This window comes from Eumetopias jubatus, unplaced genomic scaffold (assembly GCF_037043125.1).
Source record: "Eumetopias jubatus isolate StellerSeaLion01/CBP00866 unplaced genomic scaffold, mEumJub1_p1.0 scaffold_6, whole genome shotgun sequence".
Lineage (NCBI taxonomy): Eukaryota > Metazoa > Chordata > Mammalia > Carnivora > Otariidae > Eumetopias > Eumetopias jubatus.
This window is the reverse complement of record NW_028274812.1, coordinates 75,073,449-75,096,101: the sequence shown is the minus strand read 5'-3', so window position 1 is coordinate 75,096,101 and position 22,653 is coordinate 75,073,449. Positions and strand designations below refer to the sequence as shown.

Sequence of the window (22,653 nt, the reverse complement as noted above, 5' to 3'; positions counted from 1 at the left end):
AAAATGTAAAGGTATAAAGTAAATAAAAATCACCCTTTCCTTACCATCCAAAGACAAGTAACTACTTCGAAAATGACGGGATATTTCCTTGCAATCCTTTTAAGAAACATAGTTATACCCATGTACACAGTACGGGAACAGAAGATACACACAAACTGTACCTTGCTTTCACTGTTTATTTAGTTCTATTATGATTCTTAATGATGCCACTCTATTCTAGAGGCTTGCCAGTGAACTTTTATTTATTATTATTATTATTATTTTTAAAGATTTTATTTATTTATTTGACAGAGAGAGACACAGTGAGAGAGGGAACACAAGCAGGGGCAGAGGGAAAGGGAGAAGGTTTCCCGCAGAGCAGGGAGCCTGATGCGGGGCTCGATCCCAGGACCCTGGGATCATGACCTGAGCTGAAGGCAGACGCTTAACGACCATGCCACCCAGGCGCCCCAAGGCCTGCCAGTTAACTTTTAGATCATTCCCTCACTGGTGGATATTCAGGTTTTGAGTTTTTTGGTATCAACAACCCTGTGATGAACCTTCTTATTAAAAAATTTGTATACACAGCTGATTATGTCCTTGGGAAAAAATCTTGCAAGAGTAAGACCACAATCACAAATGATATCCATATTTTAAAATCCCATACATATTGGCAAACTGCTTTTCAGAAAGGCTGTATGAATCTCTAATTCTTCCACTTACCTTCTTCAGAACTGAATACTATCACTTTTCCATGTAAGGGGTGAAAATATTCTCCATACATACGGTTTTAATTGGCAACTCTTTAATTACTAGTGAGACTGAACTGGCTTTCATATTTATTGACCAGCGTGTTTCTTCTGTGAGCTGTGATCAGTGACTATTTTCCAATGAAGTATTAGAATGTTCTTACTAATTTTTAAAAGTATATTCTATCTTAAGAATCTTAGCCCTTTATTCATCATCTGTGACAAATACCTTTTCAGTGTTATTGCCCCTTTAATTTGGTTTGTCTTAAATTTCAAATTACCTAACCCTTTCTTCTGTGATTTCTCCCATTAATTATTTTGCAATAAACTTTTTATTTGGGAGTAATTTTAAATTTACAGAAAGGTTAAAAAATAGTACAGACAATCCTCATATACACTCCACCCAGCTTTCTCTAAGGTTAACATCTTTTATAACCATGGAAGATTTGTCAAAACTACAAACTTTATCTGGATTTCCCTAGTTTTTCCATTAATGTCCTTTTTTTCCTTTCATCTAGGAACCAATTCAAGATAACACACTGCCGTTAGTCATCTTGTTTCCCTAGTCTCCTTTAGTCGGCTACATTTTTTTAGTCTGTCCTTATTTTTTAGGACCTTGAAATTTTTGAAGAGCAGTGGTCTGGTGTTTCACAGAATATCCCTCGATTTAAGTTTGCCTGATGTTTTCTCAAGATTAGACTGGGGTTATGGGTTTGGAAAAGAATACCACAGAAGTGAAGTGACCTTCTCAGCACATCTTATCAGACGGTACACTCTCTCAATCAATATGACTTATCACTGGTGCTGTTAAACTTGCACATTTGGCCAGGGCGGTATCTACCAAGTTTCTCCACTAATAAAGCTACTATTCCTTCCTTTGCATACTCTATTCCTTGGAAGTGAATCACTAAGCCCAGATCACACTCAAGGGGAAAGAAATTGAGCTCCACTCTACTATTATTTTTTATGCTTAAAAGAGCCTTATAATTAAGTAGGCCCTTATATTTGCTACCAGTTGTTTTTTTTTTCCAATGGTTTCATTTTTTTTCTGGACAAGAGATACCTCAGACTTTATCAGAAGAAAGGCTAAACATGATTTACCTCTATTCTACTCTTAAGTAGGGAGATCCATAGTGTAAGAGAAGAAGAAATATGGGCAGGATGATGAGAAACTTCAAAATAATTAATCCTGAGAAAAACAGAATAAAAACATGTTCATGGTCTTCCTAATGCCCATGAGCAGCAGTGTGAATGCTTAAAGCAGCCTGAATACTTGCACACCTCCGTTCCTATGCACAGAAACATGTGCTAAGAGTCAACTGTATTTGATTAGACCTGTTTATGTCTCTTATACCTTATTTTAGTTACATAATTTAATAGTGTGTAAACAAAGGAAATATGAATTGCTATTCTCCTGAAACTAAAGATTTCAGACTAAATGAAAGCCAGTTGTAAAAAAAAAAAAAAAAAATTAACTGGTAAGACATGGGAGATACAATTACAGAACATTGGAAAAAGGGAGGAAGAGTAAAAATCTAGAAGTCTACAATTCCCCTGCTTTAAGAATGAGTAACTTCTCATTCCATTTAAGAAAACACAAACTAGAAATTGTAGATGGTGAATTTTGGATGAAATACCTGATAATAAAAAAAAGCTACTCAACAGTGGAGTCATGTTCAACAAAAAGATATTGGTTCCGTAATAAAATATTAGTAAATTAATCTACATTTGCATGTTTTAAGTTAAAATATTTGAATGCAAATGTATTATTTTTTAATGATTTCCCCCATGTTAGCCCTTTTTCTTTGATCTCCTCAACTGTAAGTCTCCTAAAAATACTCTTAACTACAAAGAACAAACCGATGGTTACCAGAGGGGAGGGGAGCAGGGGATGGGTTAAGTAGGTGACGGGGATCGTTGTGATGAACACCGCGTGTTGCAGGGAAGTGCGGAATCACTACATGGAACATTTGAAAGTAATATTATACTGTATGCTAGCTAACTGAAATTTAAATAAAAACTTAAAGAAAAAAGAACTACCAGTAAGGAAATGACAGGTGAACACACCACTTTCTCCCACTGGAGTCTCTGGAAGGGAACCGTGGAAGCAGGTCTTTGAGCAGCACCTCCATTACCACCTCACCCAGCTTCTCAAGCATCAGCCCAAAGCCAAGATCCGCCACAGGCCTCTGTCCAGTAATTCTGGATCCACCAGCAACAACAAACCCAGGGAACCCTCAAACATTCCACCTGGAGCCCTGCCAGCAAGTGCACTCATGGACTGGTCAGCTATTTGATCAGGGATAGGGGAGGGGCATTTGTAAATATAATGTGATTCCCTTTATTACCGTTTAATGGTCATTCTTCTAGATCTCTTTCTTACTGTTCTTACATCAATATAAAAGTAAAATATACTAAAATGTGTCCATCTTTTTTTTTAAAAAGGCAATTACAATATGGAAGAGAGTAGACATTTAATTTATAAGTCCAGAGGACAAAGTTAGGAAGAAGAAAGGCTGATTTTAGTTTAAGATAAGGAAGAACTTTCCCTTTCAAATTAGGAAATGTTCACTAATAGCATCACTCAAGCTGCTGAGCCTGTTTAGGATATTAAGTGATTCTTTCAATACCCATTTTCTAAAAGTCTTCTATGAAGCAGGCACTCTGTTGACACAAAATATTAATACACACAGTTCCCCCTCTCAAGGTACTCAGGGTTCTAGTAGGAGATATAGACCTATGAGCAAATAATAAAACCTTATAAAATAAATATAATAAATGTTCATGACAAAGTAATGGTTCTAAATTCATAGGGGACTGGTTAGACCCCCCTGAAAATTTAACAAAAGTTTTCATCCTTTCTTCAAATATACATTCCCACATGCACACAAATCTGCATATTACTTCAGAGGATTCATGATTTCACAAAACCAACCCACAAATTCAGGGCAGTAAATACAAAGTGCTAGGGGAGTAGAGTGGACATGGATTTCAGAGAAGCAGTAATACCTGAGTTGACCTTTGAAGGAAAAATAGTTCTTTTGACAATAAAAGGAATTAAGGGTGTCATGGGCGGAGTTAACAATATAAAGATGAGCACCATATTCCTAGTGTCTGGCACAGTGCCTGACTCAGTATAAGTTCTTAAATACTTGTTAAAGGAATGAATAAGCACATTTTGATAACTATAACACGAGAGGCCCCTGGTTAGGTCTGTCGCATACTGGAATAAAAGGGTTAACAAACCTTTCCCCTTGCTGCTTGAGAATCTCACCTTTGGTTTAACCATGGAGCTCTGTTGCCCTGGAAACCAGGTAGATGGTAGGCAAGAATTATATTGCTAGGCAACATCGCTTATGGTAAAAATGAACCCTGACTGGTAAATTGCATCTGGACTGAAAGGAAGTATGAGTGAGCTGCAAATATCTGATGAGGGTGCCATGCTTGGGACTTGCCTGAATGCGGTCCTTTTCAAGGTACCCTAGAAACTATGCCAAAGAATTGTTACAAGAGATACGGGCTGCTTAGGTCACGAGGCTTCTTCGCAGGGTAGCTCCCGCACCTGCTTGATTATGGATCTTGAGCTTTGTACCTGGAACTGTGTCACATGGGAAGATAAGAGTCCCCCAACAGGTATGTGAGCTGTCACTTGCTTCAGCAGGACCCCTGCTGAGAGGAACTCTTGATGCTGCCCTGCTGGCAAGCTGGCAAGAAATGTGGTCTGTGGTAGTGTTGTGAGCCTGCAGATTTTATTTATTTATTTGAGACAGAGAGAGAGAGAGAGCACGAGCAGGGGGAGGGGCGGGGGAGAGGGAGAAGCAGACCCCCTGCTGAGCCTGACATGGGGCTCAATCCCAGGACCCCAGGATCATGACCTGAACTGAAGGCAGATGTTTAACCGACTGAGCGACCCAGATGCCCTGTGAGTCTGCCTATTTAACTGAATTTCACAAGACCTCTGGTGGGCACTACACACACACCTTATTCCGTTTAATGCTTACTACAACTTTACGAGGTAAGAATTTCTATTCCCCTGCTACAGAGGAGGAAGATAGGCTCAGAAATGTTAAATAATCGGTGTAAGTTCACAGAACCAGAAGTGATGAATAAAGGCAGGATCTTAACCCAGGTCTTCTGGGCTCCAAAACTGAATTCTTTCCGTTGGAATACGTTCCCTTCCGACAATGCAGAACATCAGAAAAGGAGACTGGGAAGGTGGGATGGTGGCAAACTGTGTGGGGTGTTAACATGCCAACCTAAGGAGTAGGGACTGGTTTCTATAGATAGGTGGAAAGCATTACAGAATTTTAAGCAGGGAAGCAATAGGTCAGATTTGAATTTTTACAAAGAAGCAACAGTACCTATTTAGAGTGGGAGGCAGGCCTAAATAGGCTCCTAAATCTTCTCCATCACTAAGATTCTCTAACTCTTGACATTTTGCATGTAGTGCCAATGAACAAAGCCTCAAGACAGTGCAAAAGACACCCATGCCAAAATCTCACGCAAGATCACAGAAATAAAACTGCACCGAGACTGACAGAAATCTGGGAGACTTGATGCATATTAGCACAAAATGTGGTATTTCAAACTGAACTTGACCCCATATCACAGTGAATAAAAGCTGTATTATATCCCATAACTATCTACTTAAGACATCAGGAGCAACAAAGTGCCTAATTCATAAGTCACCGCAAAGATAAAAATGTTTTTACAACAGAAAGAATTTTTCTGATATTTTGAAAAACATAAAAACTGTCAGAAGAAAGGATGTATTATAATCACAGCTCTACTCAAAGTATATCTGTCAAAAACCCTGAAACTTTGATATGATCTACTTCCCAAGAGAACTTTCAAAATAAAATAGATACCATTTTTTTCAAGGCAGTTTTTGGGGAAAAACCTGCCAAAGCTCAGAAAAAGAGTGAAATGATTTCTTGAATTATCTCTCAGCTTAAAATAACAGAAACAATACATGTAAATTTATAATAAATTATAATAAATGTTAATTTATAATAAATTAAACTTTGCTAGTTATTTTTAATGTATCTTAACCACAAGCTTTAGGAACAAATAAAATACACAATGTTAATCAATGCTATTGATTGATGATGCTTATTCAAAACTTAAACATGTAGACAAGAAAATGAAATGCCCCTAACTTTAAAATGAGCCATTATTCAGTGACAATAACAATGGTAACAACATCGAGCTTTTACAGATTGGATTATAACCAAGTGGACGTTAAGAACCTTAAGAACAACATCAAACATCTAAAGCTCAAAATATGGCTGCCGAAATTTAGATAAATTCAACTGGTAATATCCAACTGGTAGACGACAAATCCTATGAACCAAGCTTTGCATTTTATTACCATTTTGTACATAGTACAATTAGACCATAAAAGTATCATCCTTTTTTTCCCAAAAGTTTGTACAATATTACCAACAATCCAATTTGTGCCTGTACTCTTTTTCCGCCTCTTTATTCTCTTTCATAGACAAGTGACTGCATTCATAGGAGTAGTTATTTTCAGACTATAATTATAGCTGGTCTGTCAAGTGGACCAACTGGTTGGATAGTCTGATATCTCTTATGTTTCCATAAAGTCCATTCTACTTGTTTTCTTCTAGAGTTTCCAAGCCTCCCTAACTGCTGGGCTGACACCCAGCTCTGCGGTGCAGGTAGAATGAGGAAGGCCTGTCCAGAGACCTTAGGAGACCTCGCAAATGGACAGAAAATCAAAAGCTTTTATGTCTGAAAGTCTGTTTGGCCAACTGATATAACTCAAGTCTGGCATGAATTTATTTCTAGGAGATACAAACAAATTCTAAACACAACCATTCAGCTGTTTCTGAGACTATTTTCAAAAAAGTAAATTTTGTCATTATTGTTACTTGATATTAAGGCCTGTTAGTCTCAACAAGAGCATAATCAATAGCTTAATCAAAAACTGTACATGTTCATTTTTTTTTTTTTTTTTTTTTTTTTTTTTTAGAGAGGGAGAGCAGGGGAAGGGGCAGAGGGAAAGGGAGATAGAGAATCTCAAGCAGGCTCCATGCTGAGTGTGGAGCCCAACGTGGGGCTCAATCTCACAACCCTGAGATCATGACCTGAGCCAAAATCAAGAGTCAGATGCTTAACTGACTGAGCCATCCAGGTGCCCCTGGTCAGACAATTTTTATACAAATACTATGAACTGGTAAAAATGTAAACTGGAGAATTTTATGGCAAGGAAATGAAGCATTATTTATTTTCAAATAACCAAAACAAATGGCTGAGATCACATGTTCCTAAATTAAGAAAAAAAGACTGCTTAATAATTAGCAGATTTCATGCACCTTGATTCTAATAGGTATTAAAAGCCATTAATGAGTCTTAATAGATTAAACAGTCCTCTGCACCTCATTTCTATAATTTGCTTTATGAGAAATTTTTTCAATAAAGAAAAAAAGGAACAAGGATTAGTCTTGCACTACCCAAATGACCATGAGTCACAGAACCCAAGGTACAACTTTATGAGGTTCACTAATCAGAATTTTCTGGTGGTAGGACTCCTATAGTTGTATCCAATCCAACTCCTCATTTTACGGATAAGGAAACTGAGGCCTAGAAAATTAAAGCGACTTACTTATTCCCATATAATAAGGCTAGCCAGTAAGCAGATCTTAACTCTGCTCCCTCCTCTTATTAGAAGAGTTCCCAGTACAGATAAATCAACCTATCCCAAGACACCCTCCTGGAAAAGATGCTTACAATTAGTTGGTTTTGATTATAGAACACACAAGTCTCTTTTGGTTTTGTTTTCTATTTAACAAGCACAAAAGATGTCCTTACTACCCACAGATAACTGAGGGAGAAATGAGAAGACCATTGGGTTTAATATAAAAAGTCAACATGAAATCCTTGTGCTGATACTGGAGGATGCTTGTTTTTCCAACAAACAGGCATGGGGCATGCTGCCTAAGTGTGAAATGTAAGCAAAGCCTTGACTCTCCCACTAAGGATTTCTCTGCATTGTTCAAGAGGCATACACTTGCCAGCCACACAGGTGTGACAGGAAAAGGCTTCCAGGTAAACCTTGTTTAAGCGAGGCAAGGCCTAAGTCAAGTCCATGTTTATCTTCTCAGAAAGAAAAAGGGAGAAAGGAGGGTCATTTCCCTGGCACACCTCAAAAATAGAGTCCTGAATCAAAAAGACCTGACACACTACACAAGGTCATTTGCTAGTTTGTTAATAAAGACCAATATGGAAAAGGGGGTGGAAGGAGTCTATAAAACCAATTAAAAAGAGCTTGTCAAGTTTTGCTATTATATATATGACAGCCCTTAACTCTTCTGACAAGTTTGGAAAATAGGCCTTATTATGTCTACTTAAGAAGAAACACAAACAGGAAGCATTATAGAATTTCAAGCAGGGAAGTGATAGGTCAGGTTTGAGTTTTTACAAAGAGGAAGAAATCCAATAAAGGGTGCCTGTTTAGAGTGGGAGTTAGGCCTAAATAAGCTCTGAAGTCTTCTCCATCACCAAGATCCTGCCTCTTGACATGTCTGAGAAGACTCCTTATGTCTACTTAAAAAGCAGCTGAGCTGACATGCACAAGGTTCCCCAGCTACTAAGTGGTGAAGCTGGAGTTACAACCCAAGGTCCCATTCTCCCACTTCTGCTTTAACAGCACACAGCCTCCAGAGGGTCACGGTTAGGGAGACTGAAACTGTCCTTCCAGGTTCACAATTCTTCTAGTTCTCAATTCCACGATCAGAAAAAGAATGGACACAAAACAGAAGATATAGTTCCTGCATAGGAAAAATCGCTACAGGTAACCATTTTTAATATCATCATCCTTTCCCAATGAAACACAAATATGAGCCAATAATGGATGAGCATATCCTTTACAGGGAGCAGTACCAGGAAACAGGGCTACGCTGCATTTAACTTGCTCTTCCTGTGACTTGTAAGTCATGCCATTGTTGTATAGGCGTGCATGTTTCAGAAACTTCATGTGAGAATTCAACCAAAGCCTGAAATAGACTGAGAGAAGGAGAAGTTTCCGGGTTTAACTACAATGCAAATTGGAATCCTCTGGACATTTCAGGCTACAGTAGGTCTGTCACGGACTGCATACTCTGCAGCAACTTCAGCCCGTAGGTAATGTGAGCAAGGACATTCTCCTTTCTTCTGCGGATTTAGTCATCTCATCTCTTACCCAAGATAATCATTCGGAGGTGCTCCATTCACAATCCCCCCACTTATACTAGGGTAACTTTCCATGATCTCATCTACCTGGGGCACTGCCAGGAATCAGAAAGTAAGCAAGAGAGGCTGGTGGAAGGCCAAAATAAGCACCCTACTGTTTATTCAACCCAGGAAGAATTTATTGGGAGTACACTATTCATCAGGCACTGTGGCCTGATGCTGGGGCTGATGGTGATGATGCTAGGGGTGATAAAAATAATAATTATAGTGGTAGCCATCATATACTGAATGCCTACCATGTGCCAGGCACTGCAATAAACCCTTAAACAACCCAAGGTAGCTCCTATCGTCATCTATAACTTTTGTAATAGGGAAATTGAGGCATGAAGTGGTTAATTAAGTAACTTGCCCAGAGTCACAGCTAGTAAATAGTGGATGCAAACCAGACAGTCTCGCTTCTGAGTCTATACCACTAGCCGCTACCCTACACTGCACTCTAAATATGAGTGGGGATAAGGGATATAGGTCAGTAAGACTATTCCAACCCCAGAACCTATAGCTCAATTGGGAAGACAGGCAAATAAACCTTGGAGGAGCACATAAACCAACCCAGGGCTCAGGGAAGGCTCCTGGCAATAGATACTCTGTCAGATGAATTCAGGTAGGAGCTAACCAGAGGGAGAGAGGGGGTCTGGGGCACACCCCAGGGGGAGAGAGGAAGCTCTCTGCAGGTAGAGGTCTGGCATTCATTGAGACAAGGAACACTGTAAGAGGAGCAGGTTTCAGATATGGAGAAGGATCCATCCCCAGATAAGTCTCAGGCACCCGGCTCAGTGGAAATATATCTAATGAAGAAATCTAACTTCTTTCTGTAAGGATTGTTAACAACAATAAGGTTTTGATCTGTCTTTCCAACCTATGAGTGATTAGAAACTGAATATTCAGGGGAAAGGCTTTGTGCCCAGGAAACAAGTAGGATGACAGAAGGAAAGGAGAAGATGGAAAAAATAATAAAAAGAGACACCTTGGGAATACAAAGACTATAGCAAAGGGCCCTTTCCTATCTCAAAAGAGTAATCACAGCACACTGCAAGAACAGGTAATAAGATTAACCTAATCATCAAGAAAAGGTTAATTTGTGCTCTGTATGCTCTGTTTTAATAAGCAGGGAAATAGGAAATGGATTTTAGAAAGGGACTAATAGAAATAGTTCAAATAAAAAGTTGTGTTGCAAGAGCCTCTGGGATTTAGAAAATTCACTTATTGTGGAAGAAACCTCATTCACCAACACGATGGATAAAACATGCACCAAAGCCCCTCTTTTCAGAAGAGACATGCTTCGGTGATCAACACAGGCTTCCATCAAGATAAGCCTTCCTCCCTCAAAGCCAGCATGCTATGTTCCCCCTTGTCACCTTTAGAAGGCCTAACTGCTCTATGATTGCTGGAGGGTTTTAGGGTTGATTTTGCTCAAAGTGACATTAAGCTGGCTCTCATTTTAAGGCCATATACGGCTCCCCTGGTAATTACTTCAAAAATTCTGATAGAAAAGAAGAAAACCATTGCCAGGCACAGAATTAATCAGTGTAAAATACATTCCTTACCTGTCCCTTATTACGACTTCACCGCAGGACTGGCAATAAAATGTGCAACATCCTTGGGCTTGTGAGCTTTGATTAAACATTGAAATCAGCTCTAAAGAGAAATCGATGAAAGAGCAAATCTCAGAAGTGTGGGACAAATATATTAACATAAAGAGTTTAACAGCCACAATAAATTACTATCAATAAACACTGTTTACGATCCACCCAGAAGTACACATTTAATTAGCATTATCTGATGACTCAAAGAGAAGCAAATATTGTGACGTGTTCTCAAAAACAACAGATTGTGCTAAGTGTTTCAGAGCTAGGTATGGCCCTAGATTATCCCTGCAACATACCACTGAGTTATTTCACTCATTCCATAAATACCAACATTAAGGAAGAAGAAAGAGGGCGATTGCTTTCACATCAAGCTCACTACAGGGGGCCTCACCATCCTCAGCCTTCCTCGGCGGCTATGTTCTCCGTCCAGTTTTCATCAGTGTGACTGCTGCTTCTATCCCTCAAATTTAAGTTTAATTTAAATAAAGTCTATGTCCACTCTGGCCTATTACCAGTACATAAAACAAGAATCATCTTGAAACTGGTCTTTATTGGACAGATTCCTGGGAATGGAATGGCTCCTAAGAAGAATTCAATCTTCTAAGAACAAAACTCAATTTCTGATTAAAGCTGTGGAAAAATGTTATTTCCCACACTATATGAAGCACAGCATTCCCTTAGTTTCCATTATTTTATTCATGAAGGAAACTTTCATTTCAAAAAAAACTCCCCCAAAACAAAAAACCCACACACAAAGATATGTCTGTAAAAAAAAAAAAAAAAAAACCTTAAAGAAATGAGGTCATACTCATTAGAATCAAGCAATTTGAACTTGGTTTATGTTACTTTGTACATATGTTAAGATTTTAAAGACTGATGGTAGAAAGTTTAAGCCTTGGCAATTAAAAATTCAACCTTTTAATTTCTAGGGGTATCTGCCAATCCCTGTAGCACTAAGGTGAAATAAACAGTATTCCTTAATTTTGAGCAGATAATAAGTAGACCTGGGTTAAGTCATCCAAACATTCTTTTCCAAACCAATAAACAAACTTTCAGAGAAACACTCCCCCCTGCTGGTCACCCAGCATGATCAAGTTCAAGTCAGAATTCCTGACAAGGTGGCATCATGGGAGAGTACTGCCCCCTGCGGATGAGTCTAATGCTGGCGCTGTCTCAGACTTTACTGTAGCCATGTCCATGTCGAGGGTCATGATCTGACCTATGTTACATTCAGAACAGCACAACAATAAGCTTACTGTAGTCCTTAAAAGAACATTTATAGTTGAAAAGTCAACTTCTTAAAAAAACCTCAAAATACAACTGAATGCTAAAAATGTCAAGTTGCTTCCTACACTACATTTTGATTCAAGTCAGCATCAGTATGCATCAATCCGGTATTTATTCATTCAGCAAATATTTACTCACCACCTATTACGTGGAAAGCACTAAAGTTATTAAATACTGAGATCTATTTTGCATACCCTTTCATGCACTGCAGAACAGGGCTTTGAAAGCCTTCCTTTTCAGATATTTGAGTAAAATGTTTTAAAAAATGTAAAGCCACAGCAGACCAATGGAATGCAAGCAATATGCAAACCAACATTTCAGCAGTCAACTTATTGTGTCCTACAGTTACAATGAAACAATCATGCTTGCTGATTTAAATTTTCTTTACTAGTTCAAGTTTTGCTATTTATTAACCGTTACAGAAGACGGGCAGGTGACAAACCAACTGTGTCTCTAGAAGGCCTCCATACCACCTCCTCAGTATGGGACCTAAAACCCAAATCCAGAAAACTGGCAGATCTGAAAATACCTCAGTGTGGCTTTCGTGCCCGCCTTTGCCCAGTTTCCATTGTCAGTCTATTTCCCATCTTGGTGACCCCATTCTTCTTTCCATGGTTATTACAGTAGTCATTCTTAGCATGTGGATACGTCACTTCAGCTCCATGACATTTCGGTTCCTTACGCCTTGTTCCTAAATCCAACTCTGCCCAACTCAAGACTAGTTATTCACTAATTTAGGACTTGAGCAAAAATTACTCGACAATGAATAAAGCAGCAAGAACTCAGGGGAATGCTCCACATCTCCTACATGGCTCTTTAAAACCACCCTGCTGACCCCACCTGGAGGCTCCACGCAGCTCAAATGAAAGGCTTAGTATAGATGCGGCAGCCACAAAGTCTCGGGGTGCAGTTGAAAAAATCATAATCCTCTCCTGATAATGAGCATCTCACAGGTCTGTTACAGCCTGTTCCCCTTTCACATCATTTTTCATCCTGTGAAGCACATTACTTACATGTGAAGAGATGCAATGAGCCAATAATTTTATTCAATAAGTTATTCTGAGAAACATTTCTACCATCTTACTGAATCAATGTGGCAATAACAAAATACTAGAAATGTAACAGGCATAGCAATAATCAAAATCAAATTATGCATCAAACTCAATTTCAGGATCTGTATATATACTGTTCTATTTGGAAATGTCTCTACAGGGATTGGATCACTTCCATCATTCGGTTCTCTGGGCACATATTACCCCTCCTCAGAGGGAAGCCTTCCCTGAGCACCTTTCACACTAGTCACTCCTTATCCCATTACTCTGCTCCTCTTTGACCACAGCACTTTTCTCTGTATCCAAGCAACTTATTTGTTCATTATCTGTTCCCACCCACAAGAACATAACCCCCCAAAAGGCAGAGGCCTTCCTAGCCTATTCACTTCTGTATCCCTAGCACCTAGATCAAAGCCTAACACACAGTGTAGGGCGGTGTTTGTTGAATGGATGAATTTCTATGTAACGCTTTAAAATCCACCAGATCTTGCACAACTGTCATCTGATTTCATCTTCCTATCAACCCTGTGAGCTGGGCAATTTTACAGTTAAAGAAACAGAGCAGGGGTTATATGGGAAATCTCTGTGCCTTCTGCTAATTTTGCTGTGAACCTAAAACTGCTCTAAAGAATAAAATCTACTAGGAGGAAAAAAAAAAAAACACTAACTGCTTCACCCCCCCAACCCCGCCCCCCAGCCTTCGGAACAAAGCTCCAGAAAGGTTAAGTGGCATGCTCAACTGCACAACTAAGTGGCAGAGCTGACAAAGAACCTTCTGACCAGCTCTTTCCATGTTGCTGCTGAACAGTCTTTTTCACCTGGGAAAAGGTCAACTTTTCAAAGGAAAAATCACCTTTGATCTACAAAGAAAAACTAAATGCAGGAGCAGGAGCACTGAGATCACTCACTGGTGTTGTCGGGTTCTGCCCGCACCTGCAGCCGCAGGTGCAGTCCATCTCCCGGGACGTACTGCAGCCCGCGGCAGGAGGAAGGCACGAGCCTGACCTCTGCTGGAAACCGGAGCTCTGTGCAGCCTTCCGGGGTCTTCACCTGGAGTGAGGAGGGCGCTAGAGAAATATCCATGGGCATACCTCCTTCTTTAGGCTCCCTGGTGATTAAAAACAAAACACACAAAAAAATTACCTCTCATTGATGAAAACCACATGATCAAACAGGCAAAAATGGCCAAGGATCTCTCTGTTCCTCTTCAATAAATGGTCTAAAGTCACTGTCCCCCCCAAAAAATAGCAGTGAATAGATCAAAAAGGAAATCATTCTATGTAAGATTTAGATCAGGTCAGAGAATACTTTTCACTGTCATCGTAACATGAAAGTTTTGGAACATATTTTTTATTCTTGGCTTTTTTTATGGCAATGATGCATTTTTATTTTATCTTTTTACTTTTTAAATTTTTTTAGACATTTATTTATTTATTTGACTGAGAGAGAGAGAGAGACAGTGAGAGATGGAACACAAGTAGGGGGAGTGGGAGAGGGGGAAGCAGACTCCCTGCCGAGCATGGAGCCCGATGAGGAGCTCGATCCCAGGACCCTGGGATCATGACCTGAGCTGAAGGCAGACGCTTAACGACTGAGCCACCCAGGCGCCCCCAATGATGCATTTTTAAATGTGTACTTTTCCCCATTGCTAATAATGATCCTGAGCCCCAATTCTCTATCCTAATGCTTCCTGCAGCTACTCCAACCTGGACCTTCCTGGAGTTGCTCCCAGAGCCATTCTGCTCACACAGCCCACCTTCCATTTCCTAAAGCCCCCTATTTCCTCCCACACATCTCCCCAACTTCAGGTTCTTTGAATCAGCACAATCTAATGCTGGCCTGTCATACATCATGCGCTTGTTCTTTAAAATATTTTGGAAAGAGGATTCAAGGCAGCATAAGACAGGGGCTTATTCATCTTTGCATCCCTTGACCCTAGCATGGTTTGTACATTCATTCACTCTCTCTCTCATTCATTCAATATAGCTTTTCTGAGTTCTGTAATGTGTCAGGTACTGGGACTACAACCATAAACAAGATACCTTCTCGGCCCCTCACCCCCCACCCCAAGTAGGGCACAGGCAAGTAAACAGGAATGATCAAGGGAGCATTAAAACAACATTGTACTGGCCGGGCAGGGGCTGGGAGCAGCAGGCCACACTGGGAGGGATGCCCACCCCCAGGACAGGTTCCTCATAATCCAGAACCACAGGACCACCATCTTCACAGACACCAAGGAGTGGAGCACCATGTTCAGGCTGAAGCGCATCCTCCAGGGCATCCTCAAGCAGCTGCCCGATGAGCAGCAGCTGTACAAGGATGACCAGCTTCTGGATGATGGCAAGACAGTGGGAGAGTGTGGCTTCATCAGTTGGACAGTGTGGCCGCAGGCCCCAGCTACTGTGGGCCTGGCCTCCTGAGCAGCTCTCCCCATTCACATGAATGGTTCAAGGCCCTGTGCATGGAGCCCTTCTCCAGCCTTCCTGAGCTGCCTACTGTGATGAAGCCACAGGACTCAGGAAGCAGCGCCAATGAACATGCTGCGCAGTAGGGGTGTCCCGGGCCCACCCCCAGTGCCCTATCCCCTCTAAGAGATATGACTGTCAAAAAAACACAAAAAACCAAAAACTACATTGTACTTGTTCATGATAAATAGAGAATACTATGGAAACACATGGAGGGCTGCAGTGACTATCACAGGTCAAGCACTGCTATTTGAACAGTAAATGGATGAGCCAGGGAAATATTCTTGCTTCTGAGATAGCATTACAATGATGCTGTATTTTATTTACAATAAGTATTGTCGTTTGATATACAGGATTTTGATAAGGAGACCAGGATTACACAAAACAAAAAGAAGAGGAGGAAAAAACTTCTTGCCAATTTTAAAAATTAAAAAAAAAATAAGGGCGCCTGGGTGGCTCAGTTGGTTAAGCGACTGCCTTCAGCTCAGGTCATGATCCTAGAGTCTCGGGATCGAGTCCCGCATCAGGCTCCCTGCTCAGCGGGGAGTCTGCTTCTCCCTCTGACCCTCTCCCCTCTCGTGCTCTCTCTCATTCTCTCTCTCAAATAAATAAATAAAATCTTTAAAAGATTAAAAAAAAATAAAACAGTCTAGTGATGTATGAATACCAGATATGAAAGAACTGGCTAGTCTAATTCACTACAAACACAAATCTCTTGGTATAAGCAATCAAGAGTAAAACACAGTCCATTCCCTGTCCACCAGACACCAGAAGTACAGCAGGGGATGAAGACGTAGAGAAACGATCCTATGAAGCTAAAACACGCTTAGCATCGAAACAGAGGAGCTGCGCACTCTGACTCCCCTTTAAGTGCAGACAGCAGGGATAGGCCAGCAACTTGGAATCACCTAAGTACAGAAGGCAGGCCATCTACCTGAGGATTATCTAAGTACAGAGATCATACCATGTGTTCAGGGGTGAATCTTGATTAGGCCTCTTAACTTGCCTTAGAAAATCTTAAGATTATTTTCTGGCTAGTTCCTTTTCAAAGCATATGGACCTGAACTTAACTGGCAAGAACCTGAGTCTTTCCCAAGGAATAGATCCTCAAACTCTTGAGTCAAAAGTTATTTTTTTTTTTTTAGAGAGAGAGAACATGAGAGAGCATGGGCAGGGGGGAGGGGCAGAGAGAGAGGGAGAGAAACAGAATCTTAAGCAGGCTCCATGCTCAGTGCAGTGCCAGATGTGGGGCTTGATCTCATGACCCTGAGATCATGACAGGAGCTGAGATCAAGAGCTAGACACTTAACGGACTGAGCTACCCAAGTGCTCCAGAGTCAAAAGTCTAGTTTTAAGAAATGATGTTTAAGAAATAATAATCCTCAGGGCGCCTGGGTGGTTCAGTCGTTAAGCGTCTGCCTTCGGCTCAGGTCATGGTCCCAGGGTCCTGGGATCAAGCCCCCAATCAGGCTCCCTGCTCTGCAGGAAGCCTGCTTCTCCTCTCCCACTCCCCCTGCTTGTGTTCCCTCTCTCGCTGTGTCTCTGTCAAATAAATAAATAAAATCTTTAAAAAAAATAATAATAATCCTCTAAAGAAGAGGTCAGAAGTGGGTGATAGACATTGGGGAGGGTATGTGCTATGGTGAGCGCTGTGAATTGTGCAAGACTGTTGAATCACAGATCTGTACCTCTGAAACAAATGCAATATATGTTAAGAAAGAAAAGAAGATGATAGCAGGAGGGGAAGAATGAAGGGGGAGAAATCGGAGGGGGAGACGAACCATGAGAGATGATGGACTCTGAAAAACAAACTGAGGGTTCTAGAGGGGAGGGGGTGGGGGGGATGAGTTAGCCCAGTGATGGGTATTAAGGAGGGCACGTACTGCATGGAGCACTGGGTGTTATATGCAAACAATGAATCATGGAACACTACATCAAAAACTAATGATGTAATGTATGGTGATTAAAATAAAAAGTTTTTTTTAAAAAAAGAGGGCATGTTCTGCATGGAGCCCTGGGTGTTATACACAATGAATCATGGAACCCTACATCAAAAACTAATGATGTAATGTATGGTGATTAACATAACAATAAAAAATTTAAAGAAAGAAAAAAAAAAAGAAGAGGTCGGAAGGACCAAATGGCATGTATTTCAGGTTTTGCAGGCCATATATGGTCTGTTGCATATTATACTGTGTATTTTATTTTTAACAATGCTTAAATTATGTAAAATCCATTCTTAACTCATAAACTGTACCAAAACACGCCACAGGTTAGATTTGACCCATGGGCCATAGTTTGCTGAACATTGCTCTACAGATACACAATTTGTCCATTTTGCTACTTCACTTATTTTCAAAAACTGGACTGTGCCGTTGGCACTAGAAGTGCTTCAAGGGGTATTACTGCGTTTCTAAGCCTCTGCCCCACCCTATCTCTGGCTTACCACTCTTCTTCCCCTTCTCGAAAAATTCAGCCAATTAGAGGGCTGAGTAAGGTAGGAGGCATGGATGCAAGTGTGGGAGAACCACAGTGGCCTGGGGTAGAGGTGAGACACCCAGCAGAATGAGGAAGGAGGGCATCCACCAGGACAGCCACCCCAAAGCGATGTCAGATCTCAAGAGGGATGAGGAGAAATCTAAGGGGGGGGGGGCGGGGTGTGGCAACTCAGCATAGGGTTCCAGAGCCTGCCTCAGACTGCTCAGGCTGCTATATTGTTATAGCATAGACTGGGGGGCTTAAACAACACAATTTCCTATAGTTCTGATGGCTGAGAAATACAAGATCAAGATGCCAGGGAATTTGGCGCTTGTTGAGAGCCCTCTACCAGGCCTGCAGATAGCCACGTCCTCATTGTACCCTCATATTGCAAAGAGAAGCAGCTTTGGTATTTCGTCTTATAAGGGCAATAATCTCATCATGGTGGCTCCACCCTCATGACCTCATCTAAACCCAATTATCTCCCAAAGTCCCCATTTCCTAATACCATCATATTGAGGGTTAGGGTTTCAACACAAAACACAAAAATTCATTCCATAACAGAGCCCAGGCAGATGAGGAAGGTGTCAACACTGAGTGGGGAGGGGGAGGGAAGCAGCAAAGGATGCCAGCATGAGATTATTTACATAGAGGGGAATTGACCAAATAAATGTATGTCATGAGAATAATGAAAGCCAGGATTCTCACTGTGGGAGAAAAGAGTTACAAAGAGGACAAGGGAAAAAATCAGAATGGATCCTACGGCGGTAGACTAGAACTGAAAATACCTGTGTGGAGTCATGGTCTTCAATGCATACAGAGATACAGTAATACAGATATATATGTGTGTAGAAGGATGTATGATACACAAACACAAATACACATGCATACATTCGTACATAAACATGTACAGGTCACATACACACTACAGTTTTGTGCACTAGGGCCTGGAAAAAATGACACATCAATAGTAATGAGGATACTTTGTGCTCAGATTTTGGTTTCTAAGGGTCATTTTCCACTTTACATTTTTTTTTAAAGTATATTTGAAAGAGAGAGAAAGAGAGAGAGCACACACGCATGTGTGCGCAAGCTGGGGGAAGGGGCAGAAAGAATCTTAAGTAGACTCCATGCTGAGCAGGGAGCCCAATGCAAGGCTCGATCCCCTATATAGTGACCTGATCCAAAATCAAGAGTCCAACGCTTAACCAACTGTGCCACCCAGGTGCCCTAGTGATTTTCCACTTTAAAACAAATGAACAGGGGCGCCTGGGTGGCTCAGTCGTTAAGCGTCTGCCTTCGGCTCAGGTCATGATCCCGGGGTCCTGGGATCGAGCCCCACATCGGGCTCCCTGCTCGGCGGAAAGCCTGCTTCTCCCTCTCCCACTCCCCCTGCTTGTGTTCCCTCTCTCGCTGCCTCTCTCTGTGTCAAATAAATAAAATCTTTAAAAAAATAAAATTAAAAAAAATGAACATACACAAAATAATGTTCCTTGAAAAAATAACTACATCCAGGGATGGGAAAGGAAAAGAATGAGATAAGCCTGGAATATGTCACTGTGCAAACAAAGAAAAAAAATCAAAAAGTAATAGGAACATATTAAAAAAGAACATATTAAAAAAAGAATAATAGGAACATATTAAAATCATCTTGAAGAGACTCCCCCTGGACACATCTGGTATAATCTGAGCAAAAATAAGTAACCCAATGAATAAAAGACCATGGGTCCATACTGATGTAAATAAATGAATGAATAAAATGCAAGCCTGATGAGGAACAAGGGTATTTATACATAGTCGCAAAGGACCTCTCCAGTTAATACTTACTGATTATAAAGAGAAAAAGAGTCTTGCCCAACTGAATCAGTAAGAGTAGGAACAGTTAGAATTGGCTATTGGACTCAGCAAATCTGAGATATCAGAAGTATGAAGAATTCTCCTGTCCTTTGTCAACCTTACAGTATTCTTCCTGAATATTGCAGCTCTTTACAGTGTATATCAAAACTACCCATGAGCATGGGAATACAAAAGGTTTGAATTCCTGTAAATGTGACAAAAGGTTTGTGTGTGTGTGTGTGTGTGTTTACTACACTTCAGATTTGTCTTTCTTCTTTCCTGTCAAAGCAGTAACCCAGTCAGACAACTTCACCGAGGCCCCCGTTCTGTTGTGTATTTACTGTGAGCTTTTGCCTGCCTGTGCTACTTTTACTTGTAAAGCCAGAGCACCCACGCTTCTGCCTTCTGGAATATAGAGAAATAGTTTCATCCTGCGCTACCCTTGTTCTGCAGGTACTCTGATGATAGTTGGTGGGGTTCTTAAAGTTTGCAGTATTCTCTTCTTTGGCTGAGGGAGGGGAAGGGAAAGACCATCCTATTTCTTTTATGATAGTGCACACTGGCTAAAGTCTGTTTGTATTTCCTTATCATTAAAATACTGTTCAATTTGTTTTTTATAGACAAGGAAAAATATTCTGAATAAATTGACTCCACTATTGAAAATGGGATGGTTTAGGTTGAACCATTATAGCTTCGCACTCAATCTTTTCCTAAATAAAAATGTTAAACCCTCAAAAAAAAAAAAAAGTAACTTTATGGTGGCGAAGGCAGACATCATCTTATCTACATGCTCAAAGTTAATATGAACTTTAATGGAATAAGTCAAATTCATGTGACACCTGATAGGATGTAATGAGAACACAGCATCACTTCTGTGATATTCCCGCCAAAGATGTATAACCTGAACCTAATCTTGAGGCAACATGAAACAAACCAAATGGTAAGGCTGTAATCTTCAGAAGTGTCAAGATTGTGAAGGTCAAGGGAAACTGAGGAATTCTTCCAATTTTAAGAGACTAAAGAAACACAATGAAATGCAACGCATGATTCTGAACTGGGTTCTTTGGCTATTATAGATATTATGTAGACATGTGGGAAAATTTGAGTGAGGTCTGAGTATAAGATGGTAGTAACTTATTCCCCAGCTTTGAAGGCTGTATAGTGGTTATATGGGGGAATGTTCTTATTTGTAGGAAATCCACAGTAATGTATTCAGCAGTGACAGTAACTTACTCTCAAGGTTGAGACTGTCCAAAAACAAAGTGTTTGCAACCCTAACTGTCCACACCTTTTCCATACTTGAGGCTTTCTTCACTGTGAACTTATATTCTTTCAGGTACCACACCCCGCTTGAAATTATCCAGTGACTTCCCATCTCACTCTGAATACAAGCTAAAATTCTTTCAATGGCTCCTAAGACCCAGTAATATACTAGAGACAGATGTTAAAATTCCAGGCATTTTGCAAACTGGTTGACATCACTTTGGTAGCTTGACATCACCCATAGTGAAAATATCTACACCACAGGAATCAGTAAATGCTGCAAATAGGGAAGATTTTTTGTTAGTTTCACTGGCTTTCTCAGAATGCAGGTTGTTAAACATTTACTAACATACCTCTGTTAAGACCCTTTACTATGCGCTCCACCAGCCCACCCACATCTCTCTGAACTTGGCACCCCTTCAAACTTGCTATTCTCTCAGAGGGAAACAGTCTTTCACCACATATTGTACAGTTCTAAACCTCTCCCCTTCTGGTTTATTACTCAAGTGTTGCTTTCTCATTTGGAATAAGGGGTTATACTTTTTTCTCCCTATCCCTTTTATTTTTTTTTATGTACTTATCTCCATTCAATATCATATATATTTTATTTATTTTGTATAATTTCTGCTCACCTCTCACCCACTGCCACCATTAGACTATAAGCTCAACGACAGCCAAGTATATTTTTCTTTGCCCTTGTCACTCTTCATAGCTGGATTCCAGCACTTAGAATCTGAGTTTTCGGAATGAGAATAGGAACTCAGTAAACATCTGTGGACTGAAGGTTTACCCCAGGCATACTAAAATGGCTTCATATAAACAGATTTTTCTATTGCAATTCACAGATGTAAATATGAAAGGAAAAAAATGACCATCACGATACATGCACAAATCATTTCAGAAAATATAGTATCTATTAATGATGAAAACCCATAGTATGCTAGGAATAGAAAGGAAACATGCAATTTACCACACAGATTCGCCAAAAGTCAATTTCATCATACCTAGTGATAAAATGCTAGAAACGATGGGGGTTTTGGAATATACGTGAGGTTCGGTGGGATGAGGTCCAGAGCTGACGACCAAGAAAGAATTCTTGAGACGTCTTTGGTGCAAAATGGTGGTTTATTAAAGCATGGGGAAAGGACCTTTGGGCAGAAACAGCTGCTGCACCGAGGTCTTGAGAAGTGGCTGATTATACTCTGGAGTTGGGGGAATTTAGGAAAAAGGGAGGTTTCAAAAGAACTTTCATATGCTAAAGAGCTCCAACCTACGAGATAAAAGATATCAGAGGTCTTGCCATTGTCAAGCCAAGGCTGCTTTCCCCTCTAGCAAGGTATTAACATTTAGTGGGAGATTCCTGGAAGAATGTCACAAACGTCCTACCCAAGAGTGGGAGGTAGGGGGAGGTTGCAGGGTATCAGCTAGCCTTCTGCTCCCTCATCAGAAACATTTAAGTTTAGGAACAAGAATAAAACTCAATCATATCATTTACAGTAACTGTAAACAGACTAAAAATTTAAAATGCAGAGATTATCAGAATGGACTCAGAAAAACTCAACCCAGCATATGCTTTTAAAAAATTTATATATTAAAGGCATACGTTAACAGTAAAAGGATAGAAAGAGATATGTGATGCCAAACAGTACAAAGGTTTTCTGACAAAGACATTGTGTTATTTCGATGGGAGAAATGGTACTCTTTT

General features: G+C 40.4%; 1 protein-coding gene and 1 pseudogene across 4 annotated transcripts in view; one reads left to right on the top strand and one right to left on the bottom strand.

The window, feature by feature from the left end:
• UBE3D (ubiquitin protein ligase E3D) overlaps positions 1-22,653 on the bottom strand; it is a 154,217-nt gene that overhangs the window by 129,376 nt on the left and 2,188 nt on the right. For all 4 annotated transcript variants that reach the window (XM_088023923.1, XM_088023922.1, XM_088023924.1 and 1 more), the window contains exons 2-3: positions 13,815-14,014; positions 10,526-10,616 (exon numbers count right to left, since the gene is read on the bottom strand). In XM_088023923.1, the coding sequence (XP_087880049.1) occupies positions 10,526-10,616; positions 13,815-14,014 (291 nt within the window). The remainder of the gene's footprint in view (positions 1-10,525; positions 10,617-13,814; positions 14,015-22,653) is intronic.
• Positions 14,910-15,457, top strand: LOC114212997 (elongin-B pseudogene; annotated as a pseudogene).